General features: G+C 33.5%; 1 protein-coding gene across 1 annotated transcript in view; it reads right to left on the reverse strand.

Moving 5' to 3' along the window:
- CEP290 (centrosomal protein 290) overlaps positions 1–22328 on the reverse strand; it is a 91512-nt gene that overhangs the window by 62901 nt on the left and 6283 nt on the right. Inside the window, exons 6-18 of the mRNA XM_049626055.1 lie at positions 19187–19240; positions 18295–18447; positions 17691–17873; positions 16905–16994; positions 14051–14173; positions 12861–12984; positions 8855–9027; positions 7846–8008; positions 6283–6383; positions 6124–6211; positions 4783–4895; positions 3145–3229; positions 2454–2593 (exon numbers count right to left, since the gene is read on the reverse strand). Coding sequence (XP_049482012.1) covers positions 2454–2593; positions 3145–3229; positions 4783–4895; positions 6124–6211; positions 6283–6383; positions 7846–8008; positions 8855–9027; positions 12861–12984; positions 14051–14173; positions 16905–16994; positions 17691–17873; positions 18295–18447; positions 19187–19240 — 1590 coding nt within the window. The remainder of the gene's footprint in view (positions 1–2453; positions 2594–3144; positions 3230–4782; positions 4896–6123; positions 6212–6282; positions 6384–7845; positions 8009–8854; positions 9028–12860; positions 12985–14050; positions 14174–16904; positions 16995–17690; positions 17874–18294; positions 18448–19186; positions 19241–22328) is intronic.

Here is a 22328-nt window from a genome sequence, read left to right on the forward strand (position 1 = left end):
CCTGCTCGAACACTTTCATTCTCTCTAAAAATAAGTAAATAAACATTAAAAAGATCATGACCTAAGCTGAAATTAAGAATTGGACACTTAATCAAGTGAAACACCCAGACGCCCCTTAAATATTAAGAATTTAAAATGTATATTTTATTCAAGTTTATGTAACACTCATTAATACCGTAGAATTCTCCAATCTCTACATAGTAAATATAAATAGTTTATTATTTGATAGCTAACATTATTCCTGTAGCAATGTGTAAGCACTGGAATATTTAAAATATTCTTACTACATTCTATTATACTTCTAAGTTTGTGGTATAAGGTCCTAAAAGACCCATGCTTAACAAGTTAATACAAAAAACAACTGTTTAAAGGTTCTGGAGATAAACAAAGGCAAGTAGATTTTGAAGAGGACTTAAAACTTGGAAGACAGAACCAATGAAAAGTGAATATTCCTTTTGTGGGGGGGAAGGGGATGGTGTGGGGTGGGCAGGCTTCGTTGTAGTGACCTGTGATCTTTCTGGCTGAGAAAACCAGAGATGGAGCCCAAAGTCATAGGAAAGTGAGATGGGAATTCCAGAAAGAAAATAACCAGCCAAAGGGAACTCCAAATTCTGTTTAAAAAGTCTCACAAGTCTCAGGCTGATGTTTGAAACAAAAATGGAGATGATAGAGGAAAATATCAGTGACCTTTGACCTTGGCCACAGCAACTTCTTACTCAACAGGTCTCTGGAGGCAAGGGAAGCAAAAGCAAAAATGAACTATTGGGCCTCATCAAGGTAAAAAGCTTCTACACAGCGAAGGAAACAATCAGCAAAACTAAACAGCAACCAACGGAACGGGAGAAGATATTTGCAAATGACATGTCATATAAAAGGTTAGTATCCAAAATCCAAAGAGTTAGTTACCAAACTCAACACCCAAAAACAAATTCTTCACCCCAGTAAAGAAATGGGCAAAAGACATAAAGAGACACTTTTCCAAAGAAGACATCCAGATGGCTAACAGACACATGAAAAAATGTTCAATATCACTCATTAGGGAAATACATATTAAAATCACAATGAGATACCACCTCACACCAGTCAGAATGGCTAAAATTAACAACTCAGGCAATAATAAATGCTGGTGAGGATGCGGAGAAAGAGGATCTCTTTTGCACTGCTGGTGGGAATGCAAACAGGTGCAGCCACTCTGCACAACAGTATGCAGGTTCGTCAAAAAATTAAAAATAGAACTACCCTACAGCCCAGCCCTACTAGATATATATCCAAGGGATACAGGTGTGCTGTTTTGAAGGGGCACATGCACCCCAATGTTTATAGCAGCACTACTAACAATAGCCAAAGTATGGAAAGAGCCCAAATGTCCATCGATGGATGTGAATGGATAAAGAAGATGTGGCGTGCATATATACGTGTATGTATGTATATATATACATATATATACATATATACATATATACATACATACACGTATATATACATACACACACACACACATATATACGTATATATACATACATACATATACACACAATGGAGTATTACTCGGCAATCAAAAAGAATGGAATCTTGCCATTTGCAAACAATGTAGATGGAACTAAAGGGTATTATGCTAAGTGAAATAAGTCAGAGAAAAACAAATACCATATGACTTCATTCGTGGAATTAAAGATATAAAACAGATGAACATAAGGGAAGGAGGGCAAAAATAATATAAAACAGGGAAAGGGACAAAATATATAAGAGACTCGTAAATACAAAGAACAAACTGAAGGTTGCTGAAGGGGCTGCGGGAGAGGGGGGAAGGGCTAAATGGGTAAGGGGCATTAAAGAAGACACCCGTTGGAATGAGTACTGGGTGTTATACATAGGGGATGAATCACTGGAATCTACTCCTGAAATCATTTTTGCACTATATGCTAACTAACTGGGATGTAAATTAAAAGTAAATAAGTAAATAAATTTTTAAAAAAAGATACATAGCAATCACCCAATCAGGAGAAGATACATAATTAGAAGAAAAAAAGAACAAAGCCTCAAAAACCTATGAGACAATATCAAAAGGTCTAATGTGTCACTGGAGTCCCAGAGACAATGGGGCAGAAAAAATATTGTAGAAATAAAGTGGAAAACTTTCCAATTGTGACAAATGGCATAAGTAAACAGATTCAAGAAGCTCAGCAAACCCCAAACATACACATACATACATAGATATATGTGCACACTCACATACCTACCCACATACCAAGGCACATTATAGTAAAACTAGTGAAAACCAAATAAAAGAGGAAATTTTCAAAGCAACCTGAGAAAACCACATGTAACCAACAGGAGAATAATGACTCTAATGACCATAAATATCTCATCATAATCTATGAAGACCGGAGAACAGTGGAACAACATCTTAAAAATACGAAACAACAAAACAAAACTAACATGAAAAAACTTACGTTAACTAGTCTTTCAAGACTAGGAATAATTAGAGATGTTTCCCCTTTAACATCAGGATCTTTCTGCATTTCTTTAATAGCTTGCAATATTTCTTTCATACCTTCTTCCAGTTGCTTATTTTCTTCAACTAATTCTTTTACTAAAAGGACATATTTTTCTCATTCAGTGACTACCTTCTTCACAATTTATGCTATTCTATACAAATAACAAATATTTCATATACAGAAAAAATACCCATTTGGAAATACAAATGTAAATAAATATAAAAAAATTTTTAACTAAAATCCAATGTGTGAATAGCTGAGTTAAATGATATACCTTATTAAATTACATGCACATATATATAAATATATACATATTTATATTTCATAGTTGAAAGAAAGAAATCATGAACATACTTTGCCTTCACTTTACTAAAAATCTTTTAAATTTGTTTTTCTCACTTAACTTTTATTGGACAACAAAAAAACTGACTTGTCATTACAAAAAATTCAGATTAATAACTTTCTCTGACAACGAATACAGCAAGGCAAACCAAACAGATGAATGAGACTGAAGTCTATGTATTATGGAGACAATAAAGGTTAAAAACAGACTAGAAAACAGAGAATGTATTAAAATCCTTTTAGATCCATGGTTTTCAGTATAGGATAAATAAGTACCGAAAAATAAGAGATAATAGTAACTCACATTTATTCTGAAATTTGGTTATTACTGTTCTACCTCTTTCTAAATCTCTTTCCTTTTCAATTAGTTCTCTTGAAAGAAATTCATTCTGTAAAGAACATAAAGAATAAAATTTATTTATTTTTTTTTACAAACTATCCCAATAGTTTATAGTTTCCAAGTTAAGAAAATTTGATCAGCTGAGGTGTAACACACAAGAAACAAGCTATAGAAACCTAGCAGCAGTAATAAAAATAAAATCTGAAAGGTAAAACAGATGGTGATCCCCGCCCCTACAACAAAAGGGAGAAAAATATAATGGAAGTTTTTGTCTTTAGTACCACAATCTACTCTTTTAATGGTCTGTCTTTATACTACCTGTTCTGTCTGGCTTCTATGACGTTCAAGCTCTATTTCTGCATTTCTATTCTGTGCTTCCTTGATCAATAAATCCTGTGCTAGCACTTCATTCTAAAGAAATAATAAATTAGGCAAGTCAATGATTTCATATCAAATTTACTGCATTTTTAGATTTTTTAAAAACAGAATGTGTGTGTATAAATTAGTGTTATATGCAAACAAAAAATTCTTATTATAATTATTATTTTATAGAACTTTGTTAGAGAAGCCATTAAAAAGGCATTAATAAAAAAATGATCCCAGGAACGTAATTTGGAGGAAAGCTCACCTGAGATCTAAGAAATACTAGTTCTCTCTGTAGCTGTTCTATAAGATTTTCAAGTGGATCTATCTGAGGTGATTTTGATTGTGCAGTAATAGGCACAGGATCTGGAAGATTAACTTCAAGTTCACTTTTCAAAACCTCTGTCTGTAAAGGTACTTCACTCTTTCTTATACCTTCTTTCAAACTGGTATCAGCATATTTTATCTGGGTATGAACCTGTTCATCTTCTGCTGTTGCTACTTGTGATTTTTCCATGTCAGCCCTGTTATCATGAATTTGTTCACAAAATATCACAGATTTTTGCCTAAGTGATAACTTCTCCATTAAGTCGGAAGCTGTTGACAGGGCTTGTAAAGATGAACCGTTTTGTGTGAAACTAGTTTTCTCAAGTACCTGATGGCTTCTAGACACATTCTTCATGGAGTTGTCAGAAAGAGAGTATAAGTAGTTATCTATTTCTTCATGGCTCTTCCTACTAAAGGTAATGACTAATGATTCTAGATTTCTTAAAGATTGTAGACATGGTGCTTTAAAAATCTCCTTTATTGTAATCATTTCTGGAGGTGAATTATTATCTTTTACTTGTACGGATGAAGAATGTTTAGTTAAAGAGACCAAAGGATCCACTTCACTTTCTACACTATGTTGAATTTCAGATAACATTCTTGATAATGATCCTATGGTGACATTCTCTACTGGCCCATTCTGATATAACTGTGGAATATGAATGAAGGTCTCCTATGCAGCAGCTCTATTTCATCTGAACTCATAATCTATATTCAGAGTAAATAAGGTCTCATTAATCAATCTTTGGATTAACAGGTTATTTAAATTTTAAAAAGTTTCATTTTATTTTTTATTTAACAACTACAAAAAGATGCAATGTCCAAAATAAAATATGGGAGGCAGAAATGAAAGCACTGATAATAACATTTTTCTTTGTTCTCTTTGCCATAACAACACTTTATACTGTTTACCTTTAATTGTGTTTCACTTATATTTTTGAGGCTTGCAAAATCGAATTTCCTTTCTCCTACTCTATTTTCTTGAGAAAAGTTTTCAGTTAGGTTTAGGTCCTCAATGGTTAATCCTACACATAAAAGAATTAACAAATTAGAAACATAAAAGAGTTCTCCATTATTCCAATCCTTTAATTCTTAAAAAGTAAAATCAAGTTCTAACTCAAACAAAAGAATTATTTCCAAAATCCTTGATCCACATGTAGCCTATACAACTTTCTAATCTAGCTTATTTCATTTAATTCTTCTTTTTATTTATTTTGTGAGAGAGTGTGTGCCAGTGGGGAAGGGGCAGAGACAGGCAGAGAGAATCCCAAGCAGTCCCTAAGCTGTCAGTGCAGAGCTCAAGAACTGTGGGACTCTATCTCAAGAACTGTGTGATCATGACCTGAGCCGAGATCAAGAGTCAGACCCTTAACCAACTCCGCCATCCAGGCACCCCACAGCTCACTTTTAATATTAATAATATGAGAAACTAATATGACTTTTAGCTTCTCTATCATTCTTTACCTATTCTATATTAAAGTGTTTGTTAATAACTACTAAAATAGTTTAATGACATATAAAATAGCTAAGAACCATGAATAAGCTAGTTAATGTTAATAAATTATGGAGTTTTTCCTTTTAGAAATTTTTTGATATAGAGACCATGATGCTAAAAAAATCAAAACAAACCAAAACCAAACCAAACCAACCAATGAAAAAACCCTCTGTTATTCAGATACTTGTGGACTTGGGTGAAGTTAAAAAAAAATTCCTTCTCTATGGTCTGAAAAAAAGGCAATGCAATGGCTATTAGAAAACTAAACCAATTATTCTCCTGATATCAAGTAAGATAAAAAAGTTAATTTTTATTCAATAAAACATTACTTAAAAAGAATAATCTGCAAAAAGTTTTCAATGCATTGCTCTTAAGGAAAGGAAAAAATATTAACAGCCACATATATTAATGTAGAAATTACTAAATTCTATCATTATTGATCACAATGTATTGGAATTGCCTAGAAATTAACAGACCAACTGTGAAGTTTTCAAAAGTTGATGATTCTAAAGTTTTCTTTTCACTTATTTTCTGTTTATTTATTTATTTTTCTGTTTTTACCTGTTTCAGATTTAGGATAGAAACCAATGATACTCAAATACTTCTCATCAGGCCATTATTTCATTTCATTTATTAAACTTGTAGAAGACCCATGTTAATATTTCTAAAATACAGAAGATTTCAGCTCCTGACAATTCATTTTCCAATGATTCTTTTAAAGATTTGGAATATATCTGCAAATATAGATTTGGATATACCTGAAGTTGCAGCTCTTTTTCCTCTTTCTTGAGCCATTTGGCGAATTTTTTTTTTCAGATCAAGTCGTTCTTCCTCTAGAGTTTCAATCTACAAAGTACAAATTATTAGTATTTCTTTTTAGTTCAACCAGAAAATAACTAACTGACCATCACACTTGCCTCTTTCAAAAGAATCTGGTTTTCAGCTCTGTACTGCTGTTGCTTTAAGCTTTTGCTATTTCTAAATTCAGTTAAATCAATCACTGTCTTCGGTTCAAGGCCTAAAATAGAAAGCAATACAATTAAAACCTTATCAACAATCAAATGAACTATAAAAACTTCATATAGCAATTGGTTATCATCAAGCAAATGATTATCACTTATTTAGCCAGTATCACTAGAGAATGGGGTACTTTTTGTGCAAGAATTTCCAGATATTTGAACTATAACCTTACAAGTCAATATTTTATCCCAATTATTAATGGAAATCCTGACAATATATTTCAGGATCAGTCTTCTTCTCCACGTTAGGTTATCATGAAAGTCCTAGAATGTGTTAATTCAGAACAAAAGCTTTGGAATAAAACAGAGTTGCACTCAATTCTCACTGTCAATTATTAACTAAGTTGTAGGAATAATACTGTATTTATTTTTTTGGCTTGTTGTCAAGGGTATAAAAAATTAACCCATATAACATACTTAGTCCAATGCCTGGCACACAGTAGTCATTATTAATATCAATATAAATTACATTATCATTACTAGTCTGATGTCCCCAGCGTGCCTAACTTTCTATTACTGAGTAGACATGAAGATCGTCTCAAGCAGTATAAACCAAGATTTGGAGGCTTTCAAATACAGACAATCTGGTGTTTGTGACAGCTGTCCAATTGGCTCAGTCATCTTTAGCGACCTCTAGTTTAAAGTTGGCTGTGATCTGAAGCTGATCAGAAGGCTAACCTGGGGTACTGGCATGATTCTAGGTCATACTTACATACATTTTACAAATAAATCATCTTTATAAATATTTACTTTTCCTTCCTCTAGAGAATAGTTTTCGCAGATGATCATTTTAACTCTAAGAAAGCATTAACTGGGATTTACCAAGTATAATGAAATCAGTATTTCGGTTTTTATTTTCATTTCAAAGTAGCAATTTAGATTGCACTGTCATAATTTAACATTCAAATGAAAAATACTCATTAATGAACTATTTACTGAAATCAATAAACTTCCAAGCCAAATTTACCAATTACTTCTTAGAATCAATAGTAACCTTAAAATACTAGACCAAAGTAAAAATTAAGCAGCATAAATATAAAAGTCAAGTACTTAACCAGTACTTCTAAATGTCCTCATGAATTTACCTGAACAAGAGCACTTTGCAAACTAACATGGGTCATACAGATGGGGGGTGGTTAACTTCTAACGTGTGGTATTAACTTAGTAGACTTTCAGTTTTTAAACAAGCAATTATTAATGAAGAGATCCAGAATGAATAAAACCCTGCTCCAGGTCTGACCACCCACCATCCCAACCCCATTTAATCCTCAACCCCACTTCAATCAGAGCAGCTCCACTTTTGTTTTAAATATTTTTAGAGGATTGATTTGGGAAAAGAAAAAAAAAAAAAAAAAAAAACACTCACCTATTTTAAAGTAATACTGAATAAACAAGAAGGAAAACAAAAAAATGACTTGACAATTAGGGTTGATCAAACTATGGACTTAAAAGATGACTCACCCACGCGCTCCCTAAGTGCCTCATTTTCATCGAGGAAATCATTGATCTTCAACTCAAGTTTATTGATTTCCTTCGTCAATACTTCAATCTCTCGATCTCTTATTTTAATCTGGTTTTTACAATTCTTTATTTCAATAACAGCATCTTCTAAACCATATATTCCCTGAAAAATATCCAATCTAATTTAAGTATAACATGGTTTTTTGAATAAATTATCAAATTCATGAATTTATTTTCTTATTAAGTCTAAGCGGAAGTACACATATATGTAAGATTTGTGTCATTAAATGCTTTTTATTGTTCTTTCAAAAACCAAATCCAGCAATAATGATGGAAAATGGAACAGCTGAAACTTCCCAGTATAGCATCCTAATAACAAAGTGACTCAGAAAATGACATAGACAACACATAACAAAATGTAGGAAAGGAATAATAAATCAGTGATACTATTAGAATACGTAAGCCATTAGATGCCTGTTTTAGTGGTAATTAGATTTAAAAATACCAAAAGTACAGAGTAAGCACTGTGTGTCGGCACAGTAGGCAGCAAAACTGTCCCTGAAATAACTTTTATCAAATAAACCAATGGTGTCACATCTAGACAAGAAAACTAAACTTGCTGCCTCACCAAAGTTGCTTATCAGGGCAAAATGTTTTTTTTTTGTTTTTTTTTTGTTTTTTAATTTTTTTTTTTTCAACGTTTATTTATTTTTGGGACAGAGAGAGACAGAGCATGAATGGGGGAGGGACAGAGAGAGAGGGAGACACAGAATCGGAAACAGGCTCCAGGCTCTGAGCCATCAGCCCAGACAAAATGTTTTGATCAAATGATTAGAAAACAGTTCTCTTGCTGAAAAGTAAATGCTACTCAAAAGTTTGAGTAAGAGAATCTTGAACACAAAGCACTTCTGAAGGCTTTTAAAGGAACACAGTATACAGCATAGAACAGTCTCACTGTAAGTGGCAAGAATATTGTAAGCTTCTTGATGGACAAGATAAAAATACATACCGATTCATAATCTTTTAATCGCTTTAGAGTCTCAACTAGTTCTTTATCCTTTTCCCTAGCATCAGCCTCAGCCAGTTCAGCTGTTCTCTCAGCCTCTTTAGTTTTCTCTTCTAACATTTGAACCTTTGACTGAATTTTCATATAATGAGTCTGTTGGGAAAGAGTTGAAGCACCTACAGGGGGAAAAAAAAAATTCATGAATTAATAGAATTGAATTGACTACTTCTTCCTTTAAATCCTTGATTCCAATACGGGAAGCAGGAAAAGAGTTGTGTCACTAAAGAAAATCCCTTTAATATTAATTTATAATTTTATATCTTTAAAATAAAATTTGTTTTTATTTTCATGATAAAACAAGTTAAAAAGTTCAATAAAATCTTAGCTGAAAGGTTATGGCTCATAAAAGACTGTAAAACACTGTTTTCAAAGAATGATCACTGTGGCAAAAACCGTGAGCTATCTGTTCCTACTGTTGAACTTTTGTCCACTGCCTTAGAGCTTTGCAATTTTAGTTAGACACACAGCCATTTGAAATACAGACTAAATTTCCTCTTATACCCCAACAGCTAGATGTGGTTGTGTGACTAACGGGATACAAGTAAACAAGCCATATGTGTATTTCAGGAACTGTTTTTAAAGGAGACAACTGAATGCCTCTTTCTTCCTTCCTGCTATCTGGAATATGGTATTAAGTCTGGAACTCAAACACTCAGAACATGAAATGGATACTACACGTTAAGATAGGCAGAACAACAAGTACCACGGCACCTGATACCCAATATTTGAACAGGTATCATACCAACCCCAAACTAGTTGCTTCAACTTTGTTTACATCATGGAAGAATATATTTCTGTCCTGTTTAAAACACTATTACATTTGATTTTTTTCTGCCACTTGCAGCTAAACTTCATAACTACAAAATCTCCACCTAGATTTCCTTACCAAACTGTTGCTTGAGGTAAATATCGTATTCCTATGATCAACACAAATCATTCTTATCCATGAGCACCCACTGATTTGGAGCACATACTTAAAAGTAGGTGGTAATGGATTCGTGTGGGAGATCACGTATGTTTATAAGAAACGAGCCCTCCTCTCTGGAGTAAAAAGCCTAGATGGAGAATGTAACAGAGCCTGACTCCTCCCAGTATCTATTCTTCCTTCTTCCACATGGCTCTCCACAACATATTTACCTGACTAACCTTCAGTGTGTGTCATATGCCTCCTGCCCTGCCTCCTCTACCTTGCAGTTTGGGATATGGATAGGAGGGGAAAGGTCCATCTTGGATGAAACAGATGAGGGCAATACCCTGGACTGCCTAATTCTACATCATTACACAAGGAGAAAAATAAACTTCTGTCTTGATTTTGCTACCATTTACCAAATCTCTATTTCTAATAGCTAAACCTAATGCTGGCCAATGAAAACCTCGGTCAATTTACAAATTCACTTCAGGTATACAGTATACATTAGTAGACACACCTTCTGTGACTTTAGGGGTCATATGACTGTGGACTGACTGAAATGTCATTAGATAAGACCTGTTTCTTATTTGATAGCAGAGATCAACTGCCTCTTTTTCTCCTGGTGGCTGGAATATGCAAAACCCATGGTATCAGTCACCCTTTTAAAGCAGTTTAAACTACTGTCAAAGTATAATTCTGATAAATACATAATACACACACACATAGAAATAAGTATAACAAATGGGCTTTGTTGTTGGCTCAACAATCATATTACATTTCCCTAGTCTGTTCACTCTTCCAGATAGCCATTATATACCTTCTCTTTTCTTCTCTCCTCAAACTGCTAACACATCTTCCCCAATCCTAACTTGCTTGAGAAAAGAGAAGCAATCAATACAGTTCCACCTGTTCCCACCATCAGGTCATCTACACAGTTACCTGCTTCTGTATCTACACACTCCACCTTCCTTCCTGTTATTATGGATGAGTTCTCTGTGATCCTAAGGCCAACTACCCCCACTTGAACGCTAGCTCCCATCCCAATGCCTTCGCAAGGATATTGCTCCAGAAGTTCTCTCTCTGTCCTGCTTCATCAATGCATCAATTTTTTTTTCTTTAGTGGATCTTTCCTTTAACCTAGAAGCATGATTGTTTCTTCCATTTTAAGAAGAAAAAACACTTTTCCTCATGCAAGTTACTACTCCATTTTTCTCCTTCCCTTCATACAAAGTCTTCAAAAGAGTTTCCATACTGTTTTATTTCATCTCTACCTACTTTCTCTTAAACCAAAAATGACCACTGCTAAATCCACTAGTCAATTTTCAGTGCTCCTCATGACTTATCCGCAGCATTGGATATAGCTCTGAACACGGTTGCTTACTCTCTTCCTTGCTGACTTTCCTCATGTGGTTTTCAGGACTCCACACATTCCTGATTTTCCCCTATCTCTAAGCCTCCTTCGGTTGCTCCCTTTCATCTCCCTAGCCTCTAAGTAAAAGCATCCTCGGGCTCAATCTTTGTTATTTTTCTTAACATTTGTTCCTTTGATGATTTCAGCCAGCTTCCTGACTCCAACTACCATTTTTACACATATGGTTCCCAAATTTATATGTTGAGCCTGAGACTGTTGTCCTCCATCTCAACTTCTATAAATACAAGTGCCTATTTAATACTTTCAGTCGGATGTCTGATAAGCATCTCAAACTTAACATGTCCTATTTAACTAAGTACCTGATCATTTCTGAACCTGCTGGAAACCCAGCCCTAAACAGGTTTGCCTACTTCTGTCCTTAACATCCCTATGGTTTATTGCAGATACAGCATGGATCAAATTATATCACTCCCATCTTCAGAAACTTTCTTTGGTGCTTCTTCTCACTTAAAATAAAAGCCAAAGTCCTTATAGTGAACTGTAAGTCCCCATATGACATGGTCCCTGGTTACCTCTGATTTCATCACCTATTACCCCACTTGCCCACTGGTCCAGCCACAAAGGCTTCTTTGTTGTTCTTCAACATGCTAGGTACACTCCTGCTTCAGTGCCTTTACACTCATTCCCATTGTTTAGGGATATCTGCCTGGATTACTACCTCACTTGGTGTGTTTGTTCAAGTATCTCCTCAATGAGGCTTTTGCCTCACTTTCTAAATTACAACATACAGGGGCACCTGGGTGGATCAGTGTGTTGAGCCTCCAACTCCCAGGGTCATGAGATCGAGCCCCATGTAGTTCTTCACACTGAGACCTCTCCCTCTGTCCCTCTCCCCCACTCACACACTCTCTCTCCCAAAAAAAACCCAAAAAACAAAAACAAAAAAAACAAAAAAAACATGTAAAAAAAATTACAACCACAACTCCAACCACCACCACCACCACCATTATTTCACTTACACACATACACACTCCCTAGCTATTTCCCTTTGTGTTTTATTTTTTTATCTTCAGCAACTATGTTAAATCCGTCATGAATTTATCATGAATAGTTTGCATTAATGTGCCCTGGTATAACTATGGCATGTAGTGCTGTGGCAACAGAAGACCATTGATGTTGCATGTGCTTCTACTTAGATGTATTAGGCAAAGCAGTATGACCCAGGGTAGGGAGAATAAGATGAGACATTAAATTGGGTAAGGTTAATTCAAATGTTGATGAGTCAAAGAACTTCTGAAAACTATCTACAATGCTGCTACATGCATCACAATTTTATTCTCTTCTATTCTTTGTTAATTATAAAAAAAGGGGATAAATAAGTATAATTAATTATATCACCATTTTTCATTTCTTCATGTAACTAATCTGGTAATAAATGTTAATGTAATTTTCATCAGGGAAAAATTACTGAAAATATCTCCATCACTTAAAAATTTAAACACTAGCAATATATGTAAAGTAGTAATAACATACTGTATAATTTTTTGAAATTATGATAAAATTCAAAAAGAAAAAATAATACATATAATGACAAGACATAATAAAAATACTTGTAAAATTGGATGGTACATAAAATAACTTTATATACTTATTCAACATTGAATTACCTTTGTTTCTTTGAAGCTCATTTTTCAAATCTTCAATAATGAAAGTATTTTTTTCCATTTCTTTTGTATATTGTTCCACTTGCTCAGTGAGCATCTTAATTTGACTATCTCGTTCTTGTATACCCTATAAAATATTTTTCAATAATGAATGTTATTTCTTCATGAATGTTAACCTACATTTTAAAAGTAAGGAAAAAAGTAGGTCTTGTGTTTTTTTCAACAAGACTATAGAATATATTTTTTATGGATCAAAATTATGTCTTCTACTACTTTGCAGACCCTCAACTGCACTACACAGTGTTAGGTACACTGCTATCACTCTAACACAGATGGATATAATGGCTAACATCCCGGCAAAGGGAGTTCCAGAACTTTCTAACATTAATGGCTTCATAGGACTTTCAGGCTACCATTCCTCATGACCCATCCATTACCATCTTTCACCTTACAGTGCTTCATTCAAAATACTGTCCCTTGCAATTGTTCTTATCCTCCAAATACTACCCAAATTTCCCTCTTTTGGATTATGACCACAGAGCCCAGATGATGAAAGTATAACTGCTACATGAATATATTTGTACCAAAAGAAAAATCTTTTTATTTTTTATTTTATGTATTTTAAAATGTTTATTTATTTTGAGAGAGAAGAGACAGAGAGAGAAAGAGAGATAACATAAGTGGGGGAGGGGCAGAGAGAGAGGGAGACAGAGTGCCAAGCAGGATCTGCACAGTAAGTGCAGAGCCGGACATGGGGCTTGATCCCATGAACCGTGAGATCATGACCTGAGCTGAAATCAAGAGTCAGATGCTCAACCAACCGAGCCACCCAGCTGTCCCAAAAGTAAAATATGTAGCACAAATTACAACCGCACTTTTAGCTTTTTTCACATTATACAGGACATTTCAGCACTAACATACGATATGATAAATGTTAATAGAGTATGAAGCTATTTTTAAGTTTATAAAAGTTTTTAAGTTTCTTATTAAATAATTCTCAATCAAAACAATATGGGTATTATCTGCATCAACACAGAAAAATACACAAAATAATTCTATTCCTAACTCTAAACTTAATTCTAATTGTTTCTTGGGACTGGACTTTAAAAGACTTTATTATATACCCAATAGTGCAAGCCACTAAGTTAGACACGTTGACTACTTTAATAAACCAAATTTTGAAAAGGTTTTACCTGTTGTAGAGCCATCACACTACTTTTATCAGCATCAAGCTGGGCATTTTTCAATTTCTCTCTCAGGTTATGTAACATTTGCTGATATTCAATAATTTCATCATCTTTAGAAGACAAAATTAACTAGATATAAACAACATAGGATCTGTTACATAAGAGGAAAATTGACAAATCATTTTTCACTTATGATAAATACTCTTAATATACCATTAGCATATTTCAAGAAAATACAGGAAATAAAATTCACTTTGAAGTAACAAAGTATCAGCAACTATTTGCGTATCATTGTTCCTTTTGTGTGTATAATCTTAAGTTCAAGTAAGAAATGATTCAAAAATATACATTAAGTTGCTGTTTTAACATTTTAAAAAATTTTTGTTGCTTTAGAAATTCAATCTTTCAACAATCAAAAGCTTCCAAAACCTATCCATGTTATAAATACCTTCATACAACTACAAAAAAGTTTTGCACAATTAATCTTTATGGAGAAAACTTTAAAATGCCACCAAGAGGCATAAAATATTTTGAATTAAGGATGTCTTGTGTTCTTTGCTAGAAGAACCAAATACCAAAATCAACTTATAAATTAGCTTATAAATTTATCACATATCCAATAAAATAAGATTTCTTCTTTTTCTTTTTTCTTTTCTTTTCTTTCTTTCTTTCTTTTTTTTTTTAGAGAGAGAGAAAGAGATAGAGGGCAGGGAAGGGGGAGAGGGAGAGAGAGAATCCCAAGCAGGTCCCATGCCCAGCCCAGAACCCAACACAGGGCTTGATCTCAGGACTGTGAGATCATGACCTGGGCCGAAATCAAAAGTTGGACACTTAACCAACTGAACCAACCTGACGTCTCTAAAATGCAATTTTTAAGAACTATTTCTAAAATTTATATTAAAAAAAATAAGTTCATAGGAAAGCATGTAAAAGCTGAAAAATGAACAGCTTTTACAAATATTTATACATAACTAAAACAAAGATACATGGTTAGAAAACATATCAATCAATATAAAGGAGAGAGTCCAAAAATAAATTCAAATTCAACAGAAGTTTCGTATATATTAAAAATAAAACTATTTCAGTAGGGGAAAGATAAAATGTTCAATATATAATGTTTGGATGACTGAGTAGGTCTACTGCATCCATACCTCATTCTTCATGCCAAAATTAATTATACATGCTTCAAAGACTTAAATGTAAAAGATGAAATTAGGAGCCGCTAGAAGAAAGTACGAGAAAACAATTTTATACTCAGAACCCTTTCTAATTATGATAAAAAGGCACAAAAAAAATAAACTATATAATATAAAAAGAAATACTTCATGGCAAAAAATACCATAAAGCCTAAAGACAAGTGTCAAACTGGAGGTATATATTTGGATATGTATCACAACTTGTAGCAATTTAACCTGCATATTTGCAAAATAACAAATACATAAAGAATTAATTATAACACTGTTTCTTTTTTTTAAATGTATTTATCTTGAGGGAGGGAGAGACACACACACAACATGAATGGGGGAGGGGCAGAGAGAGAAGGAGAGAAAGAATCCCAAGCAGGCTCCTCACTGTCAGTGCAGAGCCTGATGTGGGGCTGGAACTCATGAAACTGTGAGATCATGACCTGAGCTGAAACCAACAGTTGGATTTAACCAACAAAGCCACCCTTGCACCCTGAAACATTGCTTCTAATATCAAAAACCAGAATCTTGCTAAGTGTCACACAATAGGGAATCAATTAAATAAATAACTTATCTATAAAGAAAAATTACAAAGCAATTAAAAAGAATAAACCAGTACTCTATTTATCATTCTTAAAAGGCATTAAGTGAAAACAAAGTAAACTGCAGTAGAATACTATACTACCATCTCTCCCTCCCAAATTAAAATAATGTAAAAACTTTTTATCCAGGAATGAAAAAACAGAATCAAAGGCCAAATTTGGCCTGCTGCCTGTTTTTATAAAGATTTATTAGGAAACAACCTTGCTCATTCATCTATCTATCTATCTATTGTCTGTGGCTGGTTTCATGTTATAATAGCAGAGTTTAGTATACCAGAGACCAGATGGTCTAAAATATTTATTCTCTGGACTTTTACAGAAAGTTTACTAATCTCCAATTGACTCTTTGGGCCTCATTTCCACTCCTACTGCTTGTGTTTAAAATATAGGTTATCTGAGCTTCGCAGATAACCAATTCCAAATAGCCAACAAGATTTATATGAACTGTTAAAAAACAATAACTATGGAAATGACAGCTTTTAAAATTAGAATTATTCAGAATAGCTTCAGACTTTTTTCAAAATATATAGTCATCATAACCCTTAGCTTCTGATATGGTAAGGCCAGGGGATCTGGTTGGGGTTGGAGAGTGGGGAGGAGCCTGAAAGGTGTTCTTTGGAAAAAAACTCAGATGATTCTAAAAGATCCCTTTCCTTTCTCCCATTTCCACTGAAAACCAATAGTTTGATTTGACGTGAGAATTAAAAAAACTAAAATTAAACCTGGAACTATAATACATATGCAGAGTAACTATGAGTTATGTTGAAAATTTTTTAATTTTACTTAGAATTATCTATTTTAGAGGACAAATATGTTATGATTTAGACTTAGACTTCTATCAAAAAGTTCAGCTTAAAGTTTAACTCACTGATGTGGAAGAACTCATTTACTAACAAATAAGCTAGAGGATTCCACAAGAGAGAGCACTTAGTGCTCCTGTAACTAGGACATTTGATGTACTTTAAATATTGCCTAATAAAAATGTCATTAACTACCAAAGGCCTTTAAAGAAAGCTAAGAAATTGAAATCAAAAATACAAATGCAAAACCCATTATGTCAACTGAAAAAAACACCTTCCATTCTTCTACTTTTGCATTGACAGCAGCCATGACTGGATCATCTTCTTCATTTTTTGCTTTCAGAAGGTCTGTAAGCTCCTGCACCTAAAAGGCAACAATTATTTCAAGAATTGTTGCAAAATAGCACAATATATACATATTTGTTATATATGCATATTTATACATACATTACATATATACATTATACATCCTCATACACATATACACATATACACATATACACATATACATTACCAATGCACATTCATTATTGGAGCAGTTCTGTAGTTAGAGGCAATATTTAATGGTTTCTGTCTCATTACAAAGGTATAATTATTTGTCATTACTAGAGAACTATATGTTTCAGCATTATTCTATGTTTTACACTAGTTTAATCCATGTAAAAAATGAGCAATGTATTGCTTTTCTAGGATATTTATATTTATTTTAAGGTGTAAAATTTAACTTCATGGCCCACAGGGCTTCTAAGAATCTTTAGCAGAAAATCCCCACATTTATTAGCTTCCCGGATTGCTGTCTACACATTCATTCAGGTATCAACTATATATCCTAAATGGCAAGAATAATGAGGTATACATAAAGGATACCTTGTGTCCCATTAGAGAAACACATATGGACAAATAGATCAGCATGGCAACATATTACAGTATAAGAGAATACATTACAGCATAAGACAAAAATACACATCCTAGAAAGTTAAAGTACTTTTCAGCTTCACACAAATAGTAATGATACAACATGAAGTCTGCACAAATGAGTTAATCTAACAGCAATTCTTACTTGAAGCCGATAATGATCATTTTCCTTTTTTAATTGGTCCATTATATTATCTGTCTGATGTACAATAGCTTTCATCCTGTTATACTCATCAGTCATCTTTTCCATCTCCTGTACAGACTCTTCTAGATTTTTTCTCATTTCTTGATTCTGAACTTCAATTTTTTCATTAGCTTCTGTTAAAGTCTAATAAAGTTAAAAACGTAATAGTTAACTTAAGAAACTGAAATTTAAACTAAATTAAAGTTAAACAGAGTCTTAACTGTCTGCTGGAGAGCAGAGAACTCTTTCCACTTGATCTACTAGATCCAGAGAATTCTTTCTACTAGGTCTGTAATACCAATTGTTTTTGACCAATTAAATTCAATATAAAGCAAATTCCACCTAAAAAAGTTTAGTTCTTTTTAAGCAATGCCCAAAATAGGCATATAAAATGAATGAATTTGCAACATTTGTAACTTCAAAGATGTAATTTATTTCACGTTTACAAATGCATAGTTGAAGATTTCTACTAAAGGATTTAAATGTAGGACCAAACACTAGATTTACATTATAACAAGATTAAAATTTTACAAGAATCATTGCCTTGAAATGACTTCTATTTTACCTGAATTTCATCCAGATATTGGACAAGTTCATAGTTTTTTTTAGACAACTGTGATCGGTAGTCACTGTCTTCTCCTCTTCTTGACAAAAGGGTTTCTTTTTGAGAATCTATTTGTTTCTGATAGTCAACAATATCCTGACGAAGTTGCTCATTCTGGAAGAAGACCAAATACAGCATTTTCTATTAAGAAACTATCCAGAGAAACAAAAATTTCATCCTCTAAATAGGGATCTCAAAACAGATCTTGAAATTCCCAAGGTATCACCACCCTTAAAGTCTCACCTTTTTCTTTAGACGTTTGTTCTCCAGAAAAGAACAGGAAAAATGTAATTAGAAACAAGAAAGGAAATATATAATTAAAAAACAAGCATTAGAAATTAAAACCAAAATGAGAAATTATAGGAGAATGAGATATTATTTTGGATGATCAAAGAAAGCAAGAATACTCATAATCAAACAAAACAAAGAATATTTTGATTATGTTAAAAAGATAAGAACTCCTATAAGGGTAAACAATGCATAAATATTATTTGGCTCAAAAGAGCCAAATAATAAAGAACTTTTAAGATTTCATGAAAAAACAAAACATTTAAAAGAACAGTAGGTAAAAAAAGAGTGATAAGACAGAAATCCAGTTGTACAGTCAGTTAGCAAACAAAGAATGGCTTATAAAACAAAGCAAAATTTACCCACGTAAAGTAAGAGATGAATACAGTACTTGATGGCTTCAACTCTCATTTTCTATTTCCCTGAGACAAATTCATATCATAAAATCAGCCAGCTTGAAAACATTATTAGAAGAATCCAGTTCTAGTTAGAGTATAAATTTACGAAAACTTTTTTAACAAGTATCTTTGTTGAACTGCCACAACTACTAAAATTTTTTACCAACCTCTCTTCTTAATTTGCTGTTTTCATTCTCTGCCTCCTCATTTCGAAGAGCCAACTAAAATAGCAAAAAAAAAAAAAAAAAAAAAAAAGATTAATAATAATAAAATTCAGCAGTGATTCAATATAAAACCAGGCTTTCAGCCGATCAATTTAAATTTGAAATCCTCTCTAATGAAGTAGAGAATGATTAACTGTTAAGGATTTCACGTTGATCCAAGACATGAACAATAATCCAAAATTTGTGAAATCTAAGGATTGGGAAAAGTAAAACAGGTTAAGTTTAAAAGCTTCAATAATCAAACTAAAAACAAAACTCTAACCAAAGTTTTGTATACAGATTATCCACCCCCACTCCTGCCAAAATCTAATAAACAGTAATTTTCTGTCCAAAATCTTTAGCATTTTGCAGTTCTTCTATGTCAGGTCTAGAATATTCTGTGTTCTGTTGAGCATTAAATTACTTAGAAATATAAGGCAGTACAACATAATGGTTAAAAAGAAGCAATCTGAAATCAGACTGGCCCAAGTTTATATTCTTCGTCCACCAATTTCTAGTACAATATGAACAAATCATTTACCATCTCTTAAATTCAATTTTTCTGTTTCATATGTTGATGTAAAAATTAAGTACATTGTATATAAAGTCACCAGCACAATGCTCAGTGCATGAAATAACAAAAAAAATTATGGAGTGTTCCTTCTCCTTATATAGATGATTTCAGTTATGACTCTTTTTGTTTCCCAAAACAAATATTATAACCATTATCATAGATTTTTTTCATCCGTTGTCCAAACCCCAGCCCTCTTATGACCTTTCACTTTTCTGCTTTTGCCTCTTATTCAAGGAAAAAATAAAATATCAGTGGTTTGCAATTATAATACATTTAAAAGTCTATAATAAATAACCAAATCAGTATGTGAACCTTGATGGAACCTTGGATATTGGGTGGAGGACTGTGAAGGGCATTATTAGGCCAATAGAAAAAAATATGTTTATAGACTAGATAGTAGAGTATTGAATAAATATTAAATTTCCTGCATATGGTAATTATATAGTGGTTATTTTGGGGAATACACTTTTTAGGAGAGACATGCTGAAATATTTCAGTGTGAAGTATCATCTTATCTGCAGTCAACTCTTAACTGACGCAGCAAAGAGAAAGAGAGGGAGATATGTGTTTACAAAGATACTGACAGAAGGGCACCTAGGTGGCTCAGTCCATTGGGAGTCTGACTTTGGCTCAGGTCATGATCTCACAGTTTGTGGGTTTGAGCCCCACATCAGGCTCTGTGTTGAGAGCTCAGAGCCTGGAGCCTGCTTTGGATTCTGTGTCTCCCTCTCTCTCCTCCTCCCCTGCTTGTGTTCTGTCTCTGTCTCTCAAAAATAAATAAACATTCAAAAAAGATTTTTTCTTAAAACAAAGAAACTGACAGGTAAAATAAATGTGGTAAAATTTTGATAATTGGGGAATCTATATGAAGAGTATATGCATGTTTATTTGATAGTTTTCAAAATAAAAAGGTTAGAGAAAGTTTATAACAAAATGCAAAATGCTACACAAATTTGAGGAGTTTACCTACTACTACTACTATCATCATCACCATCATCATCATCCTTATCATCATCATCAGCTAGGAGGTAAGAAACAGTCCCATCGTTTATGAATTGGAAAATTTTAACAAGGACAGAGATGTAAAGAACACTGAAGCATTTAACACTACTCATGCTCCTTTCTCTTAGTTTGTCAAACATCACATTTTTTATTTTTGTCCTTTCTAAAGTGTTGTTCCTTGAAGCACCTCTTCCTATTCATTAGACATTTCTCAGAGATCGCCTTACAGTCATTTCTATGGCTTCAATATCTATGTTGATAACTCACAAATCATCATCCACACTTTCTTTCATGAATTCCAAACCCATAGATCTCTTTTGTGAATATGCCCACTGGGACCTTGGACTCAACATGTATAAAAGTGAAAACTAATTGCACACCTTCTAAACCCCTCCTGCATCCCTCCTTAGTGGGGCCCCTCTCCTTTCCTCCCTCTCGTCTGACAATCAATCATTCACTACATCCAATTACACCTACCTCTCTAAACGTGTCTCCAGCCCTTAATCCCTTGAGTTATGACTTTAATTAGTCCATCATTGGCACCTGCCTGAATTACCACACCTGTCTCCTTACTATTCCTAGTCCCCTTCAATCCACTCTCTCTAAAGCTGAATAAATTTCAAAAATATAGATCTCATCATGATATTCTTGGATTCAAAATTCTTCATTGGTTCCTTTTAGGAAAAGGAGCAAATTCCTTAGAAACTGACCTGTGCTTATCTCTCCAGAGGATCACAAATGTTTGAACTAGGAAGGCAGGATAGTATAGTGGTTTAGAACACAGACTCACTGAGTAAGTTTGGATTTAAATCCTGGTCTTACAACTTATTATTTCTGTAATCATGGACAATTACTTAATCTTTCTGTGCCTCAGTTTCCTCATCTATAGCATGGGGAAATGTTACCTATCTTATATGATAAGTATGAAATGAGGAATAACAAATGAGTGCATATATGGTAACTGGCAATTAGTAAGGGTTCTATACTAGCTATTTTACTTATATTTCAGCCAGAATGAGTAACTGTAGTTCCCTGAATTCACCATGCCATCTCTTCCCTCTAGATCTTAGCAAATGCTGTATCTTCAGCCCAGAATGCCATTTCTTTAACCACCAAGGCCATCCCATTCCCTTGCCAGACTAACTCCTACTTCAGTCTTAGTTTACAAATCACTTCCTGAACCTCAAGATTGATTTAGATATCCCACCCCAGAATATCATCCATGTTACATTTGTTATTGACAATGAATATCAAGAAGCATAATATTATTGCCCTAACTGTCTCTGGCAAGCTGTGAATACTCAATAAAACTGAATGACTGGTTAAGGGCAAAGAAGAAATTGCCAACAACTCATACTCATATTCCATCTCAAAGAATCTAGCAACTAGAATGGTATACAGCCTATGTATTCAAGCTCTCTGTGTATGTACCTATGAATAAAGAGAGTAGTCTAAGAAGAATGGACAAGGTAGTTGTGATTCACTAAGGGTATGTGGTATGAATGGCAAAAAAGTTGACTAATACATGGG

The sequence above is a fragment of the Panthera uncia genome, chromosome B4, assembly GCF_023721935.1.
Source record: "Panthera uncia isolate 11264 chromosome B4, Puncia_PCG_1.0, whole genome shotgun sequence".
NCBI classification, from domain to species: Eukaryota; Metazoa; Chordata; class Mammalia; order Carnivora; family Felidae; genus Panthera; species Panthera uncia.